The sequence below is a fragment of the Eubalaena glacialis genome, chromosome 13 (genome assembly GCF_028564815.1).
Source record: "Eubalaena glacialis isolate mEubGla1 chromosome 13, mEubGla1.1.hap2.+ XY, whole genome shotgun sequence".
NCBI classification, from domain to species: domain Eukaryota; kingdom Metazoa; phylum Chordata; class Mammalia; order Artiodactyla; family Balaenidae; genus Eubalaena; species Eubalaena glacialis.
In genome coordinates, this window is record NC_083728.1 from 65456666 (window position 1) to 65478555 (window position 21890).

At 45.6% G+C, this 21890-nt stretch overlaps 1 protein-coding gene across 2 annotated transcripts in view; it reads right to left on the reverse strand.

The window, feature by feature from the left end:
* Window positions 1-8132: 8132 nt before the first annotated feature.
* The window catches only part of LITAF (lipopolysaccharide induced TNF factor), a 70646-nt gene continuing 56888 nt past the window's right edge, over window positions 8133-21890 (reverse strand). For both annotated transcript variants that reach the window (XM_061209250.1, XM_061209249.1), the window contains 3 exons: window positions 15129-15353; window positions 12407-12563; window positions 8133-9373 (listed from right to left, as the gene is read on the reverse strand). In XM_061209250.1, coding sequence (XP_061065233.1) covers window positions 9265-9373; window positions 12407-12563; window positions 15129-15348 — 486 coding nt within the window. In that variant the 5' untranslated portion in view covers window positions 15349-15353 and the 3' untranslated portion in view covers window positions 8133-9264. The remainder of the gene's footprint in view (window positions 9374-12406; window positions 12564-15128; window positions 15354-21890) is intronic.

The window sequence follows — 21890 nt, forward strand, 5'->3', positions numbered from 1 at the left end:
TTTGTCATTTCGCCATGTTGAGGCTCCTGAAAGATCCTCTGATCCAGCCTAGAAAATTGAGGCCCAGGGGCTGGAGAGGAGAAGGGGGTCACACTTCAAGTGGGGTCACACGACTACAGAGGAGGCAGATTTGGGGTGGGGACCAGGTTGCTTGACTCCTGTCCGTTTGACTTCCTATGACCCCAGGATTCACCCCGTGTGAATTGTTCAGAATTTATTATCGTGCCTGACACCAAAAGTGACTCTCTGACCTTGCTGTCAGTCTACTCCCAAACAGGTGTGCATTAAAACATGGGGCAAAAACAAAAAATAAAAAATAAAAAAATGAGGGGCATAGGGTCTGAGACATAAAGGCTGGAGCCGTTGGGGGCCAGGACGCTTATTAATTTGAACGCTATTGTATTCTCTTTCCCAATTCCGCTTCACTAATTCAGCAAAACCAAGTCCAGGAAAAGTATAGCAAAACCTCAACAGCAATGCTCTAGGAATGCGAACGACCTGGGGATTTTTCACTTTCTGGTTAACAAGGGTGATCTGGAGGTCCTTTTTTTGGTTTTAAACTTTAGAATCACAGGATGTTTCTTGAGTGAATGGATGAAGGAATAGATGGAGCTCATGAGGACCTCAGGAGGAGATACTTTCAACCCCCCATTTTTTCAGAAGAGAAAGCCCAGAGAGGCACAGTGACTTGCTCACAGTCACACAGCAAGTTAGAGGTGGAGCCGGTACCCTGTTCTCTTCAGAACTTCCAGGTCTGTTGCAGGAAACCCTCAGCCCACTTTCTCCCCCTGGTTAAGGAGAGCTGAGGGGTCACACTGAGCCTGTCTTTGCTGTTGATGACTTTGAAGGGCCGAGAGCTGTACCATCTGGTCTGGGAATGAAGACGGCTATGGATTAGGACACACAGGAGGGTTGCCCTTTGAAGCTGCCTTACTTGATATAAGCTTTCATTCATTCATTCATGTCTTCATTTGAAATATTCACCGAGCACCGGGCACATGGCAACACCTGTGCTGGGCACTGTGGCCCCAGCAGGGACTCTGCCTGACGGAGTCCTGCCTTCACGGAACTCACAGCCACAGCTGTCTGTCAAACAACCCAGGGAAAACAATTCTGTTTCACTGAGGAGTCAAATGAGATTTTTAAAAATGGGCTTCAAATGTATACTCATCTCTTGAAAAGGTGAATTTGCAAGGTCTTCTTTTACTCGACAGCTGGATCAGAAGGGGCACCGGGGTCTGAAATTCCCTGAAGCTGAGCTCCGCCTGCTCCACGGGGACCCCTCCACCCTCCTCTCTGCCTGAGCAGCATCCCCAGGCCCTGCTGCAACCCAGGCTTCTGCCCCAGGTCTGTTCGCTGAACCACATCATGTCCCCTCACCGCTGAAATCCACTAGCGGCTTCCCACACAATCTTTCCCAGCTTCATTGACGTGTAAGCGACGAATTGCAAACTGCACATATTTAAGAAGTACGGTATGATCAGTTTTAACATTTGTGTCCACCCAACAAACCACAGCCACCAATCAAGATAGTGAATGAATCCATCACCCCCAAAAGTTTCCTCGCCCCCTTGGTCATCCCTCCCTCAACCAGGCAAACACTGATTAGTTCGTGGTTTCTAGAATTTCATATAAATGGAATCATACACCATGCACCCCTTTTTTTGTCTTGCTTCTTACACTCAGCATATTTGTTTTGAGACTCGTCCATGTTGTTGCATGCATCAATAGTTGGTTCCTTTGTATTGTTGAGTAGCCCACTGTCTTTCCCATTGTGATCTGAATAAAACCCAGGCCTCTGACTGGCGTTGCACAAGCCTGCACCGTCTGCCCTCTGCTCCCCTCCACAGCCTCAGCTCCTCCTCATTTCTCCACTCACTATGTGCTGACCGTCCTCTATTTTCCTCCATTCCTCAACACACCAAGCTCTGCCTGCCCCAGGGCCTTTGCACTCACTGTCCCCACTTCCTGGAATACTCTGTGTGTGTGTGGCTCCAGCTTGTCGTTCAGGTCTGAACCCAAATAGCACCTCCTCCGTGAAGTCTGCCGTGACTACTCTACCTCACCTCCCATCTCTGTGACTGTCCCATTACCTTGTTTTACATACTTCACAGAACTTATCACCACCTGAAATCCACAAGAGCAGGATGAATGAATGAATGAAACTATAAACAACCCATTTCTGTCATGATGTTTAGGTGTAGGTTAAAAACTCCAGTACGATCCCAATAAGACAAAGACGAAATTATCCATCAACTACAGAGTTTGAAGAAACCTCAGAACATCTAGTTAGATGTCCAGACTTGAGCCAAATAGTCCATTTAATTCCCACTTCGGGAAGCAGTAAATAAAGAGCAGTAACCAGAACCCTCCCCAGACTCAAACCCAGTTCTAGGGCTTTATTCACTCCTACTGCTTGCCATCTTATACTCAAAAGGCCTAGCTTCATCCCACGGAGGTGATCCCAGAAATTAGACCCTTGTGCCCCCAGGATCCATTTCCTGGGACCCCCCCCCCCCACCTCCACATTCTCCCTCAGTTGTAGGTTTGATGTTGCCCACCTCATGGCCCACACAAGGGTCAGTCAACCTGGAACATGGGTTCTATTTATCATGTCATTTTATGGAAGTGGGAAGTGAGGCCTAGAGAGGTTAAGAATCTCACCCATAGTCACACAGTGAATAAATGGCTGAGGCAGGACATAAGACCAGGCGTGTGACTTTAGGGTCTGAACCGCTGACCCCAGCCTCCCAAATAAGAGAAGAGCTATTGTTTAGAGTGGACCTAGAGTTCAAGAGGGATCTTGTAAGGCCATTGGCAAATCACCCCCTGCAGAGTAGTCTAAAGGAACAGAGGACCCCACAGCCTTACTCTCCAAGCAGCTGACCTGGGGGGACAGCATTTCTCTGTTCTCTGCTAACAAATAGCAGTAATAATAATAATAATTGGAGATAACATCTTCAATGCTTGCGAGATGCCTTACAAACACGCTCTCGGAACGGAACTCATTCGTATGTAGGGGACTTACTGTACGCTGTTTTCCTGCACTTTTCCCTCCTGGTTTGTAACAGGTTGGAAATGTTAGGTTTTCTTATTTGGTGTCTCTCTCTCCCCTTCTACCATCAATTCCATAAGGGAGAGGACAGTGTTTCCCACTTCACTGCTGTATCCCAAGCTGGGCATACAGGTAAACAAAGGACAAACAGTTGAACACCTTAGAGGATCCACACAGAGGGGCCGAGATGCACCATCCACCCCTCCTCATTTTTCAGGCTCAGTGGGAGCCCCAGAGGATTGAATGGGGTTCAGATCAGCTGAGGAGTCTGGGCAGGACGGCCCGGGGAGCAGGTCTTCCTGCTCCAAATCTGGCTCTGTTGTCACCAGGCTGCTCCAAGCAGCTCTCACTGCAGAAGAGGGCAGAATTCTCCAGGGCAGGGCAGTTCCAAACGGTAGCCTGTGCCAGATGTGGCTTTACAATGGGACACATTTCTTTAAGAAGCCATCGGGCAGCTCCTCAAAGAGTCAAACTGAATTACCATGTGACCCGGCAATTCCACTTGTACGTATATACCCAAGAGAACTGTAAACATACTCTCACATAATAACCGGTAAACAAATGTTCACAGCAGCCTTATTCACAATCACGAAAAGGTGGAAATGACTCAAATGGGCCATCCATAGATAAAGGGATAAACAAAACGTGGCATATCCATACAATGGACTATTATTCAGCCACTAAAAGGAATGAAGCCCTGACACATGCTGCACTGTGGATGAACTTCAAAAACATGATGCTCAGTGAAACAAGCCCTACACAAAATGTCACATATTATGATTACGTGTATATGAAATGTCCAGAATAGATAAATCCAAAGAAACAGAAGCAAATTGGTGGCTGCCAGGTGCTAGGGGAGGAGGAATGACTAGTGACTGCTTAATGGGTATGGAGTTTTACGTTGGACTGATGGAAATGTTTTGAAACTCGACACAAGTGATGGTTGCACAACACTGTGAATCCACCAGATGTCACTGAATTATACACTTTAATGTTACATGATGGAGGTTGAGATTGACATATACACACTACTATATATAAAATAGATAATCAACAAGGACCTACTGTATAGCATAGGGAACTCTACTCAATATTTTGTAATAACCTATATAGGAAAAGAATCTGAAAAAAAAAGATGTATGTATATGTATAACTGAATCACTTTCCTATACAAGTGAAACTAACACAACATTGTAAATAAACTATACTCCAATATAAAATAAAAACTAAAAAAAAATAATGTTACATGAATTTTATTTTAAAACAAAAAATAAAGAAGCCACCAGAAATGTTGGCAGGGTAGTTCTAGGCCCAGTGATCACTTTTCCCGGGCAGGGCTGTGTCTGGTATCCAAGCTATACAATGCCTTGAATACAGCAGGAGTCAATCAGTGATACATGAAAACCACAGATGTGCCAGACCAGAGGTTCCCAGATGTTGCCCTTGGCACTCACTTTGCACTGTGACCTCCCTGTAACAGAGCAATCTTCCCAGGACATACCCCTCATGTCCTCCGCCTGCCTCTTGTATACAGAAAAACTTTAGCCAAGGAATAAATTTAATCAGAGAAGCGAGAAAATACAGAAGCAAAGGAAAATAATCAAACAAGACAAAATATTGGGTTGGCCAAGAAGTTCGTTTGAGTTTTTCCATGACATCTTATGGAAAAACCCAAACGAACTTCTTGGCCAACCCAATAATAATAGTTTAGCCATTAAATGAAGTCAAGGACCTTTAGTTTCTCCTCAAGGGCTATCAATAATATTCTGAGCCATATCCTTTGAGCTGTTTTGCAGATACTAAAACCCCCACCAGGTGGAAGACGTTAACTACATGATGACCAGACTGCAGCCATCACATAAGCTGCTCCATCTTACACAATTCTGAGAACTGGCCTCATAACAAACCGACCCTGGAATTAAAGATGAACTGTACCTAAAACAACCATGATGACGCTGATCAGGCCACCACATGACTAATCTCAAGGGGATTGTTTGAGCTGCCTGTGCTGTTCTGCACGTAGCCCCCTCCCCCAACCCCGAAACACCCTTTTAAAAGCTCTTGCCCCCGCTTGACAGTGGGGAGTTGGTTCTTTGGGTCATGAGTCCACCTTCTCCCCAGGATTGCCAGATTCCTCAATAAAGCTATCTTTACTTTTACCCAACACTTGTCTCTCAGTATTGGATTCTTGAGCAACGAGCAGCCAAAGCTGAGCCCGGTAACCCCCCCAACACATATACAACTATATAAACACAGGTTTCGCAAACAATACTGTGCTCTCTGATGACACTGATGTTGGACACACAAGCTACATTGATTTTGCCCATCTGGGAAACCAGGTACAACATCACTGAGACACTGCCGTACTAAGAACAGTATAGGTACTTACATGTATGGCACATCCAAAGGGATATTATCTGAATAATAAAGAAATGAGCTACCCAGCCATGAGAAGACATGGAGAACCTTAAATGCGTATTGCTAAGTGAAAGAAGCCAATCTGAAAAGGCTATGATTCCTGTATATATGTTTCCAACTCTGTATGATTCCAACTGTATGACATTCTGGGAAAGGCAAAACTATGGAGCCAGTCAGATCAGTGGCTAGGGGCTAGTGGGGAGGGAGGGATGAATAGGCAACACATAGATTTTTAGGGCAGTGAAATTATTCTGTATGATGCTATGATGGTGGATACATGTCATTATACATTTGTCCAAACACACAGAATGAGGCGGTCCAGTGGTTAGGACTCAGGGCTTTCACTGCCGTGGCCCCGGATTCAATCCCTGATCGTGGAACTAAGATCCCAAAAGCTGAGAGGCATGGCCAAAAAAATAAATAAAAATAAAGAAACACACACACAGAGAAATGTACAACACCAGGAGTGAACCCTAACGCCAACTATGGACTTTGGATGGTGATCATATGTCAATGCAGGTTCATCAATTGTAACAAATGTAGGGGATGCCGATGATGGGGAGGCTGTGCACGTGTGGGGACAGGGGATGTATGAGAACTCTCTGTACCTTCCACTCAATTTTGCTATGAACCTAAAACTGCTCTAAAAAATAATTTAAAAGGGGAAAAAAAAGGTATTTCAACGTGTGAACATTTTCCTAATACTGCAGAGAACAGTCACAAAACAGTTAAATGCACTAGACTGTATACTTGGCCATGAACTTTTTTCTTCCTTCTTTTTTTAAATCTTTCCAAGCCTCAGATTCTTGTTTCTTTAAAATTCTTAAGACAAAAAAAAAAAAAAAAAAAACCTCTGGGTTTCTCTCTTTCATCGCCCTTGCTGGATCTACTTTCAATTCACTGGTGTGCCCATGAAAAACAGACGACTCATTATAAACATCTGAGTCATAAATGCAGGAGATAACTTTAATAGGATCCAAAATGCAAATCAGAATTTTGTAAGTAAAATTCCAACGTCTACACTTACTCCTAAACAGAGATCTTTGAGCTCAAAAATTCAGAGAAGGATTTTAATATCCCAAACATGAGAGGTTTGTCACTGGGGAGAAAACCGAGGCCAAATTGTGTGTGAGTATATGAAGCCACATTTATGAATAGTTCAGGGCCCAATAGAAGTGTTCTCGGTAGCAACTGGGAAGCCAGTTGTCCCAGAGAAAACATTTTCATGGGTAATGTTGTGGTCAGCCAGGAATCAGTCATGTGCTCAAAGTTGGCTTAAACAGATGCAAAAACTGAATTCTTTTTGATAACAAGACACAGACCAACACTTGTATGTGTACAAGGCCTAGATGGACTAACAGGATATAAGACGTACAGCCATTTCGGGTTTGAAATTGGTAAATATTCTTCTTTGAGGTCCAAGTAGATATAAAATAAAGCTCTCACATTAATTGAATGTGATTCAGTGTTTGCAACAAACTCCAAAGTCCCCAACAAACGGGAAGAACAAAAGAGCCTTTTAATTTGTAAAAATATATGAATAAGCCCGTATTTCACAGAATAAAATAGAATGTCTGACGAACACTTCATGCTCCAGGCATCTGATGTTATTTTTAAAGTTTCCCAGAATATACATATATGTTACGGTCCTCGAAATAGGGCTCTTGTTTTGAAGACTCTGCATATGTAATTGATAACAGCTTGAGACCATTTATGTGCCACCATCTGAGCAAAACTGCTAAATATGCATGGCCTTCAATTTTGTCAAACGCAAGAAAAACACATGCTCAGGATCGGCTGAGTGGCAATTTTTTAAGACCAGAAGTTAGGGTTTAAATGACAAAGTCGCACCAAGGTGGCATGATTTTCCGGCACCTTTCAAAATGAAGCTTTATCACCAGGTAGGAAAAGAGGATGACATTCATATTCCCGGCGAGTTACAATGCCCTCCTTCTACCATCTCACATCTACCCGGATCAATTAACAAAGCATGTTTTGTTCGGAGCATGAATGAGGACGGCTTTCTTCTGTGCATTTTATTAAAACTTGAAAGCTATGGCTTGCTGCCACTGATGACGCCTATTGGGTTCCAACAGCCTAATGTTCAAATCTGACTCACTAGCTATCCACCCAACTCAACATCGGTCATCTTGACATCGGGGGATATTCAGCAAGTCTGTAGTTTTTATCATGAAGGATTTTCTACTGCTATGGAACAAATAAAGGGTTCTTTGTACCAACGGCTGGAAACACAACATGAGACCTTTCTTCACACCGTAAGAATTGATGAATAGTTCACAGAGTGAACAAAAGACTTTATTTTTGAAAAGCAGATAACACCAAAGTACTATGTAGTATCCATAGTCATTGCAAAAATAATTACTGGAACTTTCGAAACATCAAATGAATAAGCTGAATCAATGGGTTATGACTATAATTTTGAACAAATATACAGATTTTCGATCAAGACCTAGGCTTGATTTCTACATAATATTATTCACATGCATTCCCTGTGCCTATTTATTATCAAAACGGGGACTCTTGAAAGTCGAGCCCGGCTTTGTCTTGATTTCAAAGATGACACAGCAGCGAACAGAGAACTCTGGCTTGCTGCTTCAGTCCTAGAAATCATGTCTTCAGATGTTATACAACAAATTGATTTCTGAAAAATAAAATCCAGACTTCAGATGCCTTTGAAACAGTCAGGTCCCCACACTTTTCAGCACCATGGTACTCAGACGTGCTCAAACACGCTTTCCTTTGTCTTTCCAAATATCCACCAGGAACCTAAAAGGGGACCCGCTTTAAGAGTTCCATTATGAAGGTCTTTAGGAACAACACTAAACCCAAGTAAAGGCAGTGGATGAAATTATCCCCATTACTTTTTCTGTTAAGGAAAAAAAAAAAAAAAAAGTGAGAGTGCATTGGCAAACGGGAAAATGATACCAGTCATATAGTTACGGAAAACAGTTCTATAAATCCCTCCTTTCAAAATTATGTTCAAAGGTGTTTAAGACCAAAAGGAGGTCACAAAAACTGTTAATACAAACAATTCCTCTACCAAAAAAAAAGCCCTTCGTGGAAAGTGGCTGAGGATCTGGTCCAAAGAAGGCAGATCAGTGAAAAGATCCAGCCTTCTATTCCTAGCCTGCGTGTATGACCTCAAGGCTATGTGTCTGATGGGTGTGAATAACCCCTCCCTGTACTTAAAAACGAATTAAGAAATTAAAGTGAATTTGTGTGCTATTTAAAAGCCTGCAGTTACAGAATCTGAGAGCCAAGCCCTTAGACTGTAAGGCAAGATTTTTGTCATCAGAAGTGGAAACAGATGGCTATGACAGTAGGCACTAAAGGTTGGTTCAGCCGTACTGGGGCCAGAACAGTTTCAAAAATAAGGCAATCTGGGGCTTCTCAGTTTGAGACCACCAAGAGAAAGGCCCACTGAGGCAAAAAAAGAAGCTGGCCAGTGGCAAATCACCAGAAGATACTCAGACGGCACAATGCTCACAGTTGGATGGGATGACTTGGGGTCACAGATGGGGAGGCAGGAAACCCTTGAACCAGCACTCAAGGAGAATGTCTTTGCATGTCCTGTGCACGGCTCCAAGCAGCAATTTCTGGGGTTTGGAGGTGTGTTATTTTTGCGATATTTTCCCCCCAAAAGAAGACACGAAGGTGGAGACCCTGGAGAGATGAGACCACCAAAATGGAGCCTTCACCAGGGGCGGGGCTGGGTGAGAGTCAGAAAGGCCTTCCTGCAGCACACGGCTCCCTTCAGGTCTGGCTGAGTCCTACAAACGCTTGTAGGTGCCCAGGAGAGCTTTGCAGTTGGGACAGTAGTGGTCCACATCCTGCAGGGCGTCCACACAGAAAGGGATGAAGCAGCAGCCCGCGATGCACCTAGAAGAAAAAAGGCCACACATGGAGAGGGTTACAGACTGTAGTCGTTTAGACGATAGCCGCCAGAAAGATATGTCAGGAGTCTTAATCCCCGGAACCTATAAATGTGACCTTATTCGGAAAAAGGGTCTTTGCAGATGTAATTAAGGATCCCAAGATGGGATCTTCCTGGATTATGAGGGTGGGCTCCTTAAACTCAAAGACTGGGATCCTGATAAGAAGAGAAAAGGACACACAGAAATACAGAGACGGACAAAGCCCACGTAAAGACAGAGGCAGAGATTGGAGTGATGCAGCCACAGCCAAAGAACACCCAGACTACCAGAAGCTAGAAGAGACAAGGAAGGATTCTGCCCTTAGAGGCTTCGGAAGGAGCATGGCACCTTGATTTTGGACTTCTGGCTTCCAGAATGGTGAGAGAATAAATTCCTATTGTTTTAAGCCACCAGGTTTGTGGTAATTTGTTATGGCAGCCCTGGGGAACTAAGACCCCAACCATTGCCAAGGCTGCTCCCACAGACAGACTGCTCTGGGTGTATTATCAAGTCTTGGGACATTTAGGCATCTTTCAAAGTGTTAGATTGGAATCGGTGAACTTCTTTTGTAAAGGGCCAGAGAGTATGTATTTCAGGCTACATGGGTCTTGTTCTGTCATTGGAGTATGAAAGCAGCCACAGATAATCCGTAAATAAAGGGCGTGACGTGTTCCAATAGAACTTAAAATAGGCTGGATTTGGCCCCTGGGCTGTAGTTTGCTGACTCCTGTCTTGGACTGATCACTTTTCCATACAGAGAGCCTGCTTCTCACAGCAACAATCATATAAATTTCCACAAATCACGTCTCTTAACCTACATAATCCATCATCAGCGCACGCAGGCAGGATCTCCATACAGCCTGAGGTGTAAGAAGAAATATATTTGGTCTTTGGTTCCCGGCACAGAGCTCCAAAACCCGCGGAACTTCCTGAGTGACAGGAGTGTCTTCTGTTATTCACAAAGAGCCCCTTTCACTCACACCTGAGTTTATGCTAATGAGGTGACTAGGGTGGGTCCCTAGACAGGCTCGGGATGGGCTGGTCACCAGAAAGACCAAGTGACCAGAGGGCTGGAACTTTCAACCTCAACTACAGACCTCTGGGGTGGAATGGGGGGCTGAGGGCTGGGTTATAAAAACACTTGAACAGCTAATTTGGAGAGATTCTGGGTTGGTGAATCCAGCATTTATGTGCCGGAAGGGTGGTGTACCCCAGCTCCATGGGGACAGAAGCCCCTGCACTCAGGACCCATCTGGATCTCGCCCTGTTACCTCCTCACCTAGCTGTCCATCTGTCTGTCTCCTGTATGATAAACCTGTAAATGTAAGTAAAGCGCCATTCTGAGTTCTGTGAGCCATTCATTCTAGCATATTATCAAACCTGAAGAGGGGATAGCAGGACCCCTGATCGGTCAGAAGTACAGGGGACCTACGACTTGTGACTGGCATCTGAAGTGGGGGGCAGTCTGTGGGACTGAGCCCTTAAGCTGTGGGGTCTACACCAACTCCAGGTAGTGTCAGAGCTGAACTGAAACACTGGACACCCAGCTGGTGCTGGAGCCTTGGCCAGTGTCAGAAAACACCCCACAGCCTTACAACCAAAGTTTGCCAAAAAACGTAGTTTAAAAAAAAAAAAAATCAACATTTTACAGGAAGACACTGATTTATATAAAGCAGAATCAGGAAATATCCTGATGAGAAAACTATCTCATGAATGGAATTTCCTATTGCCTAAGCTTACCTGAGTTCAAATAAGGGCAGCCAGTGCATTTAGAGATCATCCTAACCTCCTGCCTGACAAGTGCGGGCATGGCTGCAAGAGGCAATGCACACACAGCCACCTACTTTATCCTCAACACCCCCGGAGGTGGGCATTAGTACACCCCAGTTTACAGATGAGGAAACTGGAGCACAGAGAGGTGAAGTCACTTGCCCAGAGCCACACAGCTGTGAGAGGCAGGATCTGAACACTCAGTACTGCATTTAAGGAAGAAAAGGAGGAACGGATAGAAAAAGCTGCCTCAATTTGAAAGCCAGAGGCCAATATTCGATAAAAGTTTTCATTTTGTCCTTCCCTGATTTCAAAGACAAAAGTTAGTTTTAACAGGAATGTCCAAAGGACGATGAATTTTTATGTAATGTTTTCTGTCTCCTTTCTTCCCCACTGAATGCAAGTCCTTAAGGAAGTTAATTAAGCTCTCAGGGGCTTTGAGCCTCTCTTCAAAATTAGGAAGAGAACCATGATTCCCCCTCCACCTAAGTCATGAGCAGATAATGAGGAAAGAGCCAGGCAAGGGCCTCTGAAAAGAAACACACAAACACGGTTTCCTTCGAGGAAGAAAACGGAGCACTTATGGTTTTCTGAGTGACTTGCATGGCCAGGAATAAGGAGGCTGCCTTTATCTGTTTGGAAAAAAAAAATTAAATGGTGCTTCCTCAACATTCTCCCAGAAGAGAAAGTATTATCTCTTTCAACATAATACCCTTGGTGCAGACATAAATATTTACACACTCTCCTTGTGTAGGCAACAGAAAACTACTGGGGGTCCTAAAAGGATAAGAAGTTTTGAAGAGATGACTATAAAGTATTTTAATGTACAGAATGTTTAAAGCTTCTCTGAGAGTCAAGCAAACATTATTAATTAGGTCATGAAATTCTAGAAGAAAAAGAAATCCCCAAGGGTATCGCTGTACACAGATACAAATGGCTGCTATGCTTGTCCCTACACGCAGGGAGTGGTCTGAGAAGAAATGATGGGACAGCAGCTTCCAGGGGCTGATATGCTCGAGGGCAGTGGTTCTCAACTGGGCACGATTTCTGGTTATGACAATGGGGGCAGCGGAGCTCCTGGCATCTAGTGGGTAGAGACCAGGGATGCTGCTCAATATCCTACAGGGCACAGGACAGGCCCCCACAACACAGAAGTAGGTGCTGAGGCTGAGAAATCCTACGAGAGGAATTCAGGAGAGCCCGGGGTCTGAGTGGACCCCAGACTTACCCCAACAGGCACAGGCTCCCGCAGGAGAGCCAGGTGAGGGCGCCGGCATTATAGGACAGCTGAGTCACGATCATCTTGTTGCAGGAAGGACAACACATCTGGACCGGGCGGTCGAAAAAGGAGATGGGCTGCTGCACGTAGACTGTCTGCACAGCAACTGATGAAGGAACAGAACAAACCGGCCAATCAGTAAACGAGGAAGACATTCATTAAATGCAAAACAGTAGAGGCAGGATCTCGACAGATATTTGCTCACCGATGTTCAGGACAGCACTACTCACAAGAGCCCAGAGGTGGAAGCAACCCAGTGTCCATTCATAAATGAACGGATGAACAAAATGTGGTCCATCCATGCAACAGGTTATTATTCAGCCTTAAAAAGGAAGGAAATTCTGACACATCTTATAACATGGATGGACCTTAAGGGCATCAGGCTAAGTGAAACAAGCCAGTCACAAAAAGACAACTACTGTTGATTCCACAGATAGGAGGCACCTAGAGTAGTTGAATTCATAGAGATAAAAAGTAGAATGGTGGGTGCCAGGGGCTGGGAGAGAGGAGCGAAGGGGGAGTTGCCATTTAATGGGTATAGAGTTTGTTTTGTATAATGTAAAAGAGATGGAAGGTGGTGATGATTGCCCAAAGATGTGAACGTACTTAATGCCACTGAACTGTACGCTGAGAAATGCTTAAGGTAATCAATCTTATGTTATGTGTTATTTTACCACAATAAAAAAAAATTGGGGATGGGTGAGGAGGGAGAAAAATGACAAAAAGGGAAGAAGAGAAAACAGTGGCAGATTTCCAGAATTACCACTTGAGGGGCTCTGGAAACCTCCACACACGAGATGGGGGAAAGGACTGTGTGTTTCTGGAGGAGATTTGGCCCAGCTCCACCAGGCTTTCAAACTCAACTGTCTCTGGACTCAAGTGCGGAGCTTATTGAGAATGCAGATTGTCGGGTCCTGCCCTCAAGACCGTCTGATTCGGCAAGTCTGGGGCAGGGTCCCCAAACCGCTTTTTAAGCTCTTGAGTGGTTCTACGAAGGTGGTCTGCAGATGGTAATTTCAGAAACAGTGATGTGATGGGTTTTAGCCTCAATTTTCTTCATCCGTAGATTAGTGGTTGCCAGGGGCTGGGGGATGGAGGGTGACGGGGGTTTCTTTCTGGGGTGATGGAAATGTTCTGGAATTAGTGCTGATGGTTGCACAGCTCTGTGAATATGCTAAAACCACTGAATCGTATACTTTAAAAGAGTAAACTTTATGGTATGGGAATTCTATCTCAATAAAGCTGTTTTTAAAAAAATGGAATAGTAAGGGTTGTCGCTAGGATTAAATGGGATAAAGGCAGTAAAGAACCTCACCCCGTGCCTGGTACAGAGTGAATCCTCCATAAACAAGCCTGCATTTCACACGGTCTCCTTAGCAAACTCCAATGCCCAGTAATAAGGCTGGCGTTTACCAAGCCAGGGGATACTGGCCCAGTTCTTTACAAGTCGGGGGACCATATTGATACACGCAGTGAGTATATGAAATCATGCTAGAAAGAGAAAACTATGTGAAAAACATGCGCGGACATCCACAAGCATCAGAAGAGCACCTCGGGTGATGGAAATCACAAAGCCCTCAGAGCTTAGCACGTTCTTTTGGTTTTCGGCAAAGTTGTTTAAGCTCGTAGTTCTGTCAAAGTGACTTTTGTCTGTTCTTTTTTATGTTACTGAAATGCCATTTCTGTGATCTATGTATTAGGGGACATGAACTGCTACCCAGAGCTAACCAGACAATATTCCCAGAAAGACCTAGAAAGCACCCCCGCCCCGCCCCCGCCCCCTGCAGAAGAGCAGCATCAAAGCATAATTTAGCACTTACACATAAATTTTAATAAGGGTTATTTGGGGTGCAAGAATGAGTTATTTATTGATCAGAGTGTGATCTAAAATAGTCTGAAGTCGTTATCTTGTCCTCTTCCATCTCAAGGAGTCAAAGTCACTTGAGCACAATGACAACAATAGTTCACATTTATCCAATGATTACTCACAGAACCTTATTTAATCTTAACAGCCCCCGGTTGTAGGTACTTGATGGGCCCCATTTTACAGATGGGGAAACCGAGGCACAAGGAGGCTGGTGAACCCAGGCAGTCTGACTCACGGGCCCGCTCTCTGAGCTGCTTGTAATACTGAATCAGCTACATACCTGGGTGCAGATGGGCAGCAGGAAGTACCAAAGGACAAGAACATGAAGAAGTTGCTGGAAGGCAGGGGAGTCACCTGCACTAATGTTGGGCTGGGGGTGGGTTTCAGCTCACCCATTCCTCACTCACGGCTGCATCCTCTCCCTCTCCTACTCCAGCCCCGGCCTCGGGGCAGGGGTTCTCCTGCCAAGCCTCAGCAGGAAGGGCAGGAGCCCCCAAGAGCAAACTCCCATTCCCAAATTTCTCCGGGACAGTTGGTTGTGCCTCTGTGATAAGCACCAGAGGTTCAGTTTATGGTGGACGTGGGAAAGTTCATAAACTGTGCTTTATTATGGAAAAGCCAAAAGCCTCACTGACATGGAACCCAAGACCAGATGTGAAATTTCAGGACAAGGGAGAAAGTTGGACTGACTGGCACTTTGCTTAGACTCTGGGGCACAGTCACTACGGCCACTCTCCTGATTCTCACGGAGTCCCAGGGCGGAGGGCCAAGGAGAGGTAAGGGGGCCCGGGAGGCCGTACGTACTTGCATTGGCATTGGGGACAGGCACTGGCTGGGTGTAGTACGCAGGCGGATTCATGCCCTTCCCATCCGGGCCCGTCATGAGCCCCGTGGCCGGCCCTGGCATGGGTGCTGGAGGTGTGGGGTAGTAACTGCTAACAGAAACTGTCTCTTCATAGGATGGGGGCGCAGTTGGCACCGAGGAAGGTCCAGCAGCCGCCTGGTAGGATCCTGGAGCAGACATTTTACCTAAAGCAAAACCAGAAGACACCAGATCAGAAATTCAATTGACAGGGGCTTCCCTGGTGGTGCAGTGGTTGAGAATCCACCTGCCAATACAGGGGACACGGGTTCGAGCCCTGGTCCGGGAAGATCCCACATGCCGCAGAGCAACTAAGCCTGTGTGCCACAACTACTGAGCCTGCGCTCTAGAGCCAGTGCTCCGTGCCTAGAGCCCATGCTCCGCAACAAGAGAAGCCACCGCAATGAGAAGCCCGCGCACCACAACGAAGAGTAGCCCTGGCTCGTCGCAACTAGAGAAAGCCCATGTGCAGCAACGAAGACCCAACGCAGCCAAAAAATTAATTAATTAATTAATTAAAAAAATTCAATTGACATCTCCCCATCTCTCTTTTCCACCCTCAATCTTTTCTTTTTTTTAACATCTTTATTGGAGTATAATTGCTTTACAATGTTGTGTTAGTTTCTGCTGTACAACAAAGTGAATCAGCTATACATATACATATATCCCCATATCCCGCCCCCTGCCTTGAGCCTCCCTCCCACCCTCCCTATCTCACCCCTCTAGGTCGTCACAAAGCATCGAGGTGATCTCTCTGTGCTATGCGGCTGCTTCCCACTAGCCATCCATTTTACATTTGGTAGTGTATATATGTCAATGCTACTCTCTCACTTCGTCCCAGCTTCCCCTCCCCCTCCTGTGACCTCAAGTCCGTTCTCTATGTCTGCATCTTTATTCCTGCCCTGCCCCTAGGTTCATCAGTACTGTTTTTTGATTCCATATATGTGCATTAGCATCTGGTATTTGTTTTTCTCTTTCTGATTTACTTCACTCTGTATGACAGACTCTAGGTCCATCCAACTCATTACAAATAACTCAGTTTCATTCCTTTTTATGGCTGAGTAGTATTCCATTGTATATATGTGCCACATCATCTTTACCCATTTATCTGTCGATGGACATTTATGTTGCTTCCATGTCCTGGCTATTGCAAATAGTGCTGCAATGAACATTGTGGGACATGTATCTTTTTGAATTTCTTTCATTTTCTAACCGACAAAAGACAATCAGGAAATGACCTGTGTCCAGTCTTGTCCAAAAGCCAGAAAGGGAGTTAACATCATCCCTTCCAGACCCAAGAATGAGAACCTTAACAAGAGATTCCCTACATAAAGGTAAAAGGTAGGGGGACATCCCCGGCGGTTCAGTGGTTAAGACCCCACGCTTCCACTACAGGTTCAATCCCTGATTGGAGAACTAAGATTCCACATGCCGAGTGGAGTGGCCAAAAGGAAAAAAAAGACTGCCTTGGGTATTGCTCACCCTTTGCATTTCCATTAAAAAAAAAGAAAGAAGGTAGATAATGACAAGAGAAAACTACCCAAATCCCCAGGCCAAACATCAGCCAAATGTGAACATCAATTTTTTCACACTTGAAACCATCACCCAACCAAGACCTGTCTTTCATATCTAGTGTTTTTTCTTTTCTTTCCTTTCCTCTTTTTTTTCTTTTTTTTTTTTAATTAACCACTGCAGTTTCTACTAACAGTGTTTCAAGTGACGGAAAAGACAACGGCCTTCAAAAGCCAACCACAAACTATGGCAAATACTGAGCAAAACAAGCCAGATGCCAAGAAACCCGCACCGTGTATGCCATGTACCCGAAGTCCAGAAGCAGGCAAAAGGAATCTTGGGGGTGTAAGTTAAGAAAACGGTTACTCTTGGGAGGGGAAGGAGAGTCTGGTGGGTGAGGGTGTCTAGTCATGTTCTCTTCATCTGGGGGTGGTTACACGGGAATGTCCACTTTGTGAAAATTCGAGTTGTACAATTAAGTTATGTGCCCTTTTCTGTATATGTGTTATAGTTTTTAAAAAGTAAACACACACAGGGACACACAAACCAACCAGTTCTCATTTTGAAAAGTGAGAATCAGAGCAGCCAGGCACATATTTCCTTTTGTGAGGGCAAAGAACCGGTTTTTTTTTCCCTGCAGAACTGATGCCCACCTAGAATTACATGGCCTGGACCCAGGGTGTGTTCCTGTCTGCGGTCCCATGCTCGGCAGCCCCCGGGCAGCTGGAGAAGGACACAGTGCCGTCCTTTGTCTGCTTCTGTTTTTCCAACAGGGCAGGGCTAACGCTGCATTAGAAGATCCATTCAAACCTGTCTCAGGAGAAACGGGGCACGGAGCTCCGAGGGCAGCGAGCCACAGTCCGGGGGCTTGGCCGGGCCTGTGCTGCTTCCCACGCACCATGCCTCCACTTCTAGATCCCGTGGGAAGCAGAATCGATTCATTCTGCTGCGGGGAGAAGGGGAGAATCCTTCAAGGACGCTCTGCCTTTCAGCCCAGCCCGAAAGAGGAGATTTCTCTGGGGGAAGAGATGAAAGGGCTTTCAAAGTGGAAAGAGAGGCATGGGAAAATGACCATGCATAAAACAAAATCCATAAATAAAGCCAGATAGGTTGGAGCTGGGTTCTAGAAAATTGTGAAAGTCCTATGGAGATGTTTGGACCTCATTCTATAAGCCTGGGGCTGTCCAAGGGAAACTTTCCAGAAGGATGGAAATGGTCTCTATGTGGGCTGTTCAATATGGTCGCCAGGGACCACACCACACTGCCCAACACTTGAAATGCGTCCGAGGAACTGAATTGTTAAATTGTATTTATTTAAATTGAAAATCGAATACAGGGAATTCCCTGACGGTCCAAGTGGTTAGCACCCTGTGCTTTTACCGCTGAGGGCCCGGGTTCAATCCCTGGTTGGGGAACTAAGATCCCACAAAAAAAAAAAAAAAGAAAGAAAAAAGAAAGAAAGAAAGAAAATCGAATACACAATTCATTTACTGGAACATTTTTATGTAAGTCTGGGACCCCTTGGGTATGTGAATCTACTTTTTCAACAGCAAATTTAAGGAACTCTGAATCAAGATCAAATGTTTTTGATAAAATTTTAGCATCCAATTTGGGATATGATGTCAACATAAAATACACCTTGGATTTCAAAACATTTTTAAAATGTTAATGTGAAACACCTCGTTCATAATTTTTTATATCGACTCTAGATTGAAATGATAATACTTTAGATAGCCAGAGTTAATATGTTGTTCCAGTTCATTTCACCTGTTTCTTTTTACTTTTTAAAATGTGGCTACTAAACAATTTTAAATTGCCTATGTGGCTCGCTTTCTGGTTCTATGGGACAGGAGCCATGGAAGGTTATAGAGAAAAGGAAAGGTCCAACCCTAGACAGGGTAGATGAAGCAGAAGGTCTGGAAGGGAAACAAGAAGCAAAGCTCGGAAGGCCCCTGTGTGTGGGTGGAAGGCCCAGGGTTGGGGGGAGACTACACACCGGTCTACAGTGGGGGGTTGACCCCAGAACATCTTTGTGAAAACAGGTTCAGGGTTTAAAACAGACTGACTGTGAAAAGTGGTTAAGGTATAGAACTGTGTCAATTTCCTCTGACCCACAGGAACAGAAACGCAGAGTAGGAGGGAAGACGGGCCACAAACATCAGCCCCAGGATGCCTCTCTACCAGGCTCACCTCCAACGCTGGCTGCTGTCCCCTCCCGGCTGGCCCCAGGACCTCCCCACATCCGTGCACTGGGCTGGAGGAGACTTCAGCTGGGGGAAACACAGCCGCCTCGTGCTCCCGGGTAATTTACATCCGTGCAGAACGTCAAGGACTCACTGTCCCTTCCTGTCTCAGGAAACGCAGACCCAGAGCTGCCTACACGATTTATTATGAAAACTGAGTCATATAAAAAACCCCACAAGAGCAGAAAGCACCATGCGTCCAGAAAGCCTAAAATAGCAGTTTGCTGTGGTTGCAAACGGAGTGCTTCGGGAGGGGAAACAGAAGGTCCTGGGGTGCCCCAAATTCTGCAAATAGTTCCGGTCAAACCATTGCCTCTCTCCTCCAAAAGGGAAGAAACTCAGAGATTGTGAATCGTGCTGCTGAGAGCGAACACACAGGTGTTAGGAAGCTGGGGGGAGGCGGGGTTCTTGCCAAGACATCTAAAGGAAGGAAGGGCCTGAGCTTCTGGTTCTGGAAATTAATGTCTACCCACCCCTGCCCCTGTTTTAATTGACCATCGTCATCTTTCTTGTGGTCACATCCTATTTTCTGGAACTTCAGGACACTCTCTCTCTCGGGAACATTGCTTTTGGATCAAACAGCCACATAAACACGGTCATAATTCTGAAAAGAACAAGAGCAACAGTCTAGAATGGTTTAAGGAAAGGAAGGAAGGAAGGAAGGAAGAAGGAAGGAAGGAAGGAAGGGAGGGAGGGAGGGAGGGAGGGAGGGAGGGAGGGAGGGACGGAAAACACATAACCAGCTGCTTTGAAAGCTTTCTAAATAAATTCCACAGCTTGCCTTCCCCCAGGCCCCAGGCCAGGAAATGCCACTTCAGTCAATCCCATTTCTCTCCCTCTCTTTTTTCTTTTCTCTCCCCACCCCCATTTCTTTTTAATTTGGTTTCCCCCAGGGGCAGGAGGCCCACCTAGCCATCCACTAAGCCACCCTTCCAGAAAGGATTTGTTCAACTGGCCTCCACACCCCCCTCCTCACCCCCACAATGTGAAATTCTTAAGGGCAGACACACATGTGGACACACAGACACACAGACACACTCCACTGTCAGCGGAGAACCCTGCATCCCTCCAGAGCCGCCGCCGCCTGTGTGCTGAGGCACTAGCACAATTCCATCTAATACTTGTGACCCATTTTTCTGGGACAAACTGGAAACCACAGGAAAGTGTCTTTTAGTTTAACAAAACAGAAAAGCCACAGTTTTGCCACGTAAAAGCACAGCCTTGAGAATCCTTTGGTGGCCCTGGGGGGCTGGGGTGCAGTCTCTGCAGAACCCAGGTTGCCACAGTTACGGGGAGCTTTGTGGGGGGAAATAAAGGAACAAACAAGGGGGTCTCCCTCCTCCCTCCCCAGTTGTTTAACTTTCTTATTAAGCCCCTGAGAGTGGCTTTTCTCGACTGTCTATTGAAAAGGACACATTGAAGGCGATTCTCCACCCACCTTCCACCTGCCCCCGCAGGAATCGAGAAAATGCTAAGGGCTGGAGATTTCTGTTTCCACCATCTCAGAGTGACTCTTTTATTAGCTCCTTCCAAATGCAGAGAGAGGCATTCCAAACCCCTTTTTTTAAATATGGAAAATGTGACCAGGGCTGACCTCACGGGCATGTGACCCGTATAGTCCCACGGGGCCCTACACGCAGAAGGGGCCCCCAAGCTCAGTTGAATGCTGCCGCCATCTTGAAATTCCAAATACTTCTCGAACCAGAGGCCCTGCCTTTCCACGCTGCACTGGGGCCAAATGTTAGGTAGCCGAATCGTGACCATTGGTTACAGAAAAGGAAAAGGAGGCATTTCTGATGCATGAAGAGATGCATTCCTGATGCAAGAAGAACAAGGCTGGGCTTCCCTGGTGGCACAGTGGTTAAGAGTCCACCTACCAATGCAGGGGACATGGGTTTGATCCCTGGTCCGGGAAGATCCCACATGCCGCGGAGCAACTAAGCCCATGCGCCACAACTACTGAGCCAGCGCTCTAGAGCCCACGAGCCAGAACTACTGAAGCCCGTGTGCCACAACTACTGAAGCCTGTGCGCCTAGAGCCCGTGCTCCACAACATGTGAAGCCACCGCAATGAGAAGCCAGCGCACCGCAACAAAGAGAGTAGGCCCTGCTCGCCGCAACTAGAGAAAGCCCGCATGCAGCAACGAAGACCCAACACAGCCAATCAATCAATCAATCAATCAGTAAATAAATAAATAAATAAGAACCAGGCTTGGACTTGGAAATTGGCCCATGACCAGCTGCATGATCCTGGGCCCCACTCTCTCATCCGTAAATACGCCAATTGGAAGTTTGGGGTCCCTAGCTGAAAACATCCCTTGTTCTAAGACTCAACGATTCGCTGGGTGAAAGATATTCTCTTACATGGGCAGTGAGGGCTACACGGATATTTATTCCTGGGCAGGCCTACGGGAATGAGTCTGGGAGTAGCTCATTCACTGAACCCAGTATAAAACAGGATTTCCCAATCTTGTTTTCATTACAGCTGCCTCCCTCCCTCCCCTCCTACCCCTGGCCCCCAAGGAAAAAAATTAAATTATATTTAAATTCAATTAATTAACTTGAATATAATTTAATTTCTACCTAACAAGAAAAATTAAATACTAAGAAATAAGATTTTGTTGGGCAGGGTTGAGTTTTGGAGGGCCACACACCACTGTAATATTTCAGATTTTTTTCACCTCTCCCCTCCCCCAAGAACCAATTTTCATTCCCTTGGATCCCCAGTGAGAACTCACTGTTTGGAAAGAGGTGGTTGGGCCCAGTGAGTTTCGCCAATCACCCACATTTATTCACTGAGTATTTCTAAAATATGACTCCTCCTTTCTTGGTGTCATAAGTGCAATTGTCCGAACTCAGTTTTGAACCTTTTACGGACCAAGTCCTAGGATCCCTTACATCTGCATGTTCTTTTCCAGGCATGCCCAGCCCTCTCGCAACTTAATCTCA